At 46.2% G+C, this 4561-nt stretch overlaps 1 protein-coding gene across 1 annotated transcript; it reads left to right on the top strand.

The window, feature by feature from the left end:
• Positions 1-1615: 1615 nt before the first annotated feature.
• LOC104081522 (acyl-coenzyme A thioesterase 1-like) lies at positions 1616-4179 on the top strand (the record flags this gene model as incomplete). Its single annotated transcript, XM_009584304.1, has 2 exons — positions 1616-1818; positions 3574-4179. Coding segments are annotated over 2 exons (809 nt in total), but the record flags the coding sequence as incomplete, so codon positions are not given.
• Between the last annotated feature and the right edge of the window lie 382 nt (positions 4180-4561).

The raw sequence follows: 4561 nt of genomic DNA on the forward strand, positions 1-4561 counted from the left end.
GGCCCGGAGCCAGACCCACTCCAGGCTCCCCTTGAGCCCGGTACCAAGCAGAGGGCAAGGGGGAGCTGGACCTCGCCAGCTGGCACTGGGCACTGTTCAAGGAGCGGCCTGATCAGCCCGAGCAGCTTTGACGTGCTGGCTACTCTCCTCACGTAGTGCAGCTGCATGGGCTAAAACATGCTTGAGTTTCTTATATTGACTAGTATTGGACATGAAGGCATTGATCACAGTACCCTTTTTGTTTCCAAATGACGTGGGAGGTGGTCTCAGCCAGTCTTCAAGGTACCTTTCCTCTACCTGGCTGTTTTCCAGGGAATTCAGCTAGTAATTCTTTGAGTAAGTTGAAGGTTGCTCTCCAAAAGTCTAAAGTCCTAAGCCTGCTGCTTCCCTTCCCTTCCCAGCCTCTCTGTACATCCTGAACTTAGTAATGTCATAGTTGCTGTAGCCCAAGCTGCCTTCTGCTGCCACATTTGTCTCTACTTCCTCCCCGTTTTTGAGCAGATGAAGCAAAGCATTAGACAGGTTTGCCCTTACCGTATTTTTGTCAGAAAATAATTGAGAGGGTCTGTGAGGTTTTCAGATTGCCTGACAAAAGCTGTGTTGTCCTCCCAGCAGCTGTCCAGACTTCTAGTTGTCTGTAGGAAGCCTCGTCTCTTGCCTCCTCTTGGTTGAGTGGTCTGTAGCAGCCATACCACTACCACATCCCACCTTACCTTCCCCCTGTGGCCCAGAGGCTTTCACCAAGCGTGTCTCTGGAACCTCATGAACTCAAGGAGCTCCTCTACGTAGCACTTGCCTTCCCCTCTCCCCCTTCTTCCCTGTCTGTCCCTGGTGACTCCTCCATGATAGTGCCAAAATCATACGTGCTATCCCAGCCAGTGTCCTGGACTCTGATTGTGTTGTAGCCCTGTGGCTGGAGGTGAATTTCCAGTTCTTGTTTGTGCCTCAAGCTCTTCGTCTTAATCTGCAGATGCCTGAGGGAAGCCTCACCCTCCCTTCTGAGCAAGAGTGGGAGTCTCCCTCTTGGCCTCCTCCTTTCCATATTTTGTAATCAGTTTGCAGCAATCCCTCTCAGCTCTGGACTTCAGTCCCTGTCCCTTGATGAACATAATGTAAAGCTTCCCTCACCAGGTTAGCAAGGCTGATTGCAAATACTTTCTTCTCTTAATCCCAGAATAAATGGCTATAGTACATTTACACTGAAACTAAGAAGCTGGAACCATCAGAAGATGAGATTTTTTGGATCAGTCTTCTGAGAAGTGCACTGGGGAGAAGCCTCCTGGCTATTTTTGAAGCAGAGCTTGATACCTTTGCGATGAATTTACATGATATAGAGAACTAGTTGTGACTGTCAAGGGATCCCTTCCCTTCCAGCCACATGTTCCCTGATGTTATCCAAAATATTAGCAGGCCTGCTATTTTGTGCTGTCTTGTTTAATCCTGAAGCAATGTAGCCATTTACTGAAAACTGGCACAGTAATTTAGGACCCTTAGTACCACTCTGTTGCTCTGTGTTTTTGTTTTTTTTTTAAAAAGACACATTCCCAGGCCTATGAATTTGGAATATAAATTAAAAATTGTGGATTAATGTGCCCTGTTATGTGGTGTCTTGCAGGAAATGGCCCCTTTCCGGGAATTATTGACTTGTATGGAACTGGAGGAGGACTCCCTGAATACAGGGCATGCCTGCTGGCCAACTATGGCTTTGCTGTGCTGGCTCTGGCTTTCTACGGCTATGAAGATCTCCCCAAAGAGATGAAGGAATTCCACCTGGAATATTTTGAAGAAGCCGTAAACTATATGTTACACCACACCCAGGTTGGTTTGTTCATTGACACTCTCACTAGAGGGAACTCTCATTAGTCAGGTCCTGTTAGACTGTAGACGGGGCAGAGCTGTTGTATTTAAAATAGCATCTCCGTGCAAGTTGGCTGTAATTAATTTGTTTTGTATCTTTAAGTCCCATTACAATGGTTCTGTGGCAGATTATTCCAATTCTTCCTTTTGAACTGGCCAGGTGACACAGTGACACATAGGTCACATACTGGTAATTTCTGCTCCATTCAACCCAGTGTCGTAACTAGGGTACTAGTTGCCTGGAGGCTTATTGGACTTCAGTGGGGCTTTTAGGTTTATGCTCTGTAGAACGTCTTTCAGAAATAAATGCCCTTTTCAGCCGTGGAGCACATGATAACCTTCTATGATCCATGTCTCAAGGAAGTCCCCCAGTACACATTTGTTGCTCTGTATTGTATAAGCTGTTAAAATCACTCCAAATGTTGGTGTTTGGTGAGTGTGCGTTTTAGTAGCTAGTTGTGAACTTGGGGATCCTTGTAAGTCGACAACTCTTGGAAGAGAATCCTGCTCAGTTTTGCATCTCCTTCTGTGCATGACAATAACTAGAATTGCACAAGGCAACACTTGGTTTCTCTGGAGAACTCAAAATCAATACCTTCCTCAACCTCAGAAAGATGAGTAGTTGTTAAAGGTCTTGGTTGCTTTTCAGTTGCCCTAACCCTAACTGGTCGTGCCACCTCTCTGCCCAAAAATCTCTGAAAATTGCTTCCCCTCCCCGCCTTTTTTTCTCCTGAGAGCAGTACAATTGCCTCCCATTAACACCTCCACTGATACCCTCACCATGTTTTTAACACGTTGCAAAGTTTCAGCCGTATTTTCTAATTCCCCCCTTTCCGTGCTTCAAAGTCAGTGGGTTTGGAGCATATTACACTGCTGATAAGGTACAAAAGGTATTAAATTTTGATGCTCAGAGCCTTTTTACCGCTGAGGGTCTTTGGATATTGGAGCAGTTGTGATATTAGCTAACCTTCTTCCAATATCCTTAGAGGATTTCAGTACCCTGTAAGATCATTTAGCTTTCCTATTCTAGTTAATTTGCCTGTGTCAAAGAAAGTGAAGGTTACCTATTCTAGATTGACTCCAGAGGACTGTACAATTCACTTAGAAAAATGCTTTTAATAGGTTATTTTTTAAACATACATTTTAATGAGTAAGCTACCTCAGAATACTTCCTTGTAACTCGCCAAGCGTACTAGAGAAACGGGAGAGCAGCTAATGTGGAGTCTGCTACCCCATGTTAGCTTCTTAATAGGGTAATCGAAGACTGGTTGAATATAAGAAATACGTTATCATAACTGATGACAGTATCATAGTCATTGCCGACTTCGAGCATTTTGCACTGAAGGAAAGCATTTGTAGAAGAGGCCTCCCCTGCCCCTTCCCTCTTCTTCCCTGAACTGCCTTATAAGCAAAGTGAATCTGGGGCTGCACATCTGCATGCTTTTTGCAAGCACAGCTGTATGCTTTGCACATGCTTCAGCACTGAGCCTTGTAGCTTTGTTAGGATGATGCTGCAGTCTCAGCAGGGCTTATGATCATAAATCAAGCACGGAGCAGTGCCCCAGGGTCCCTTAGACGTGGGCCCTGCACACAGGACCTTAGATGCCTATACCTGGGGTCCAGATTCAGGACAGACACTGCTGCAAACATGGCAACATTTTAAAGAAGTGGCGTGCCGTGGTTCATTGCTTGTGGTATCTCTTCTCTTCCCTCCAGGTTGAAGGTCCGGGGATTGGGTTGCTTGGAATCTCAAAGGGGGGTGACCTATGCATCTCCATGGCCTCCTTCCTAAAGGGCATCACGGCCACCATCCTTATCAACAGCTCAGTGGCAAATGTGGGCGCAGTGCTCCGCTACAAGGACATCACCATTCCACCCCTTGGTGTCAATGCAAAACGCATCAAGTTCACCAAGTCTGGGATTGCTGATATTGTCGATGTACTGAACAACCCCCTAGAAGGGCCTGATCACCAAAGCTTTATCCCTTTGGAGAAGGCCGAGTGTCGCTTCTTGTTCATCGTTGGCCAGGATGATCGCAACTGGAAAAGCGAGTTCTTTGCAGTTGAGGGGAGCAAACGTTTGCAAGCTCACGGGAAGGAAAAGCCTGAGATAGTCTGTTATCCTGGGGCAGGGCACTACATTGAACCCCCCTTTTTCCCAATGTGTGCAGCCTCAATGCACCTGCTAGTTGGCAGGCCTGTGGTGTGGGGAGGGGAGCCCAAGGCACACTGCGAGGCACAGATAGATGCTTGGCAGCAGATCCAAGCTTTCTTCCACAAACACCTCACGGGCAAGCCATCTGGAACATCCAATAAGCTGTGATGTGAGTTAGGTTACTTTACAGGTGAAGATGCTGGTGTTTCAAGTTTGTTTTGTTAAACGGCTCGGAGAACAAAGAACATCAAAGAATAAGCTATTGGTTTTCTTGGTGGATGATAGTGAGCAAGAGCATGAGAGCTGCTTCCTTTTAACACCTTCCTCTAACCTCAGTTAGAGGTCTTGGCCTCCTGTTGTTGTATGGGATTACAAGCTGTGGAAAAATGATGGTGGTAAGGCTGGGTCTGCTTTGAATGTGAATTTAAGTTGAAGGTAACTCATCCAAGCTGATAACTGGGGAAAAAAATTTGCCTTAGCTTTCTCAGAGGAAGTATGTTGTATGCCATTGCCCTTACCAGAGCCAGCTTCGTGCTCTAGTTTTTCTGGA

Source organism: Fulmarus glacialis, unplaced genomic scaffold, assembly GCF_000690835.1.
Source record: "Fulmarus glacialis isolate BGI_N327 unplaced genomic scaffold, ASM69083v1 Scaffold29448, whole genome shotgun sequence".
NCBI lineage: Eukaryota > Metazoa > Chordata > Aves > Procellariiformes > Procellariidae > Fulmarus > Fulmarus glacialis.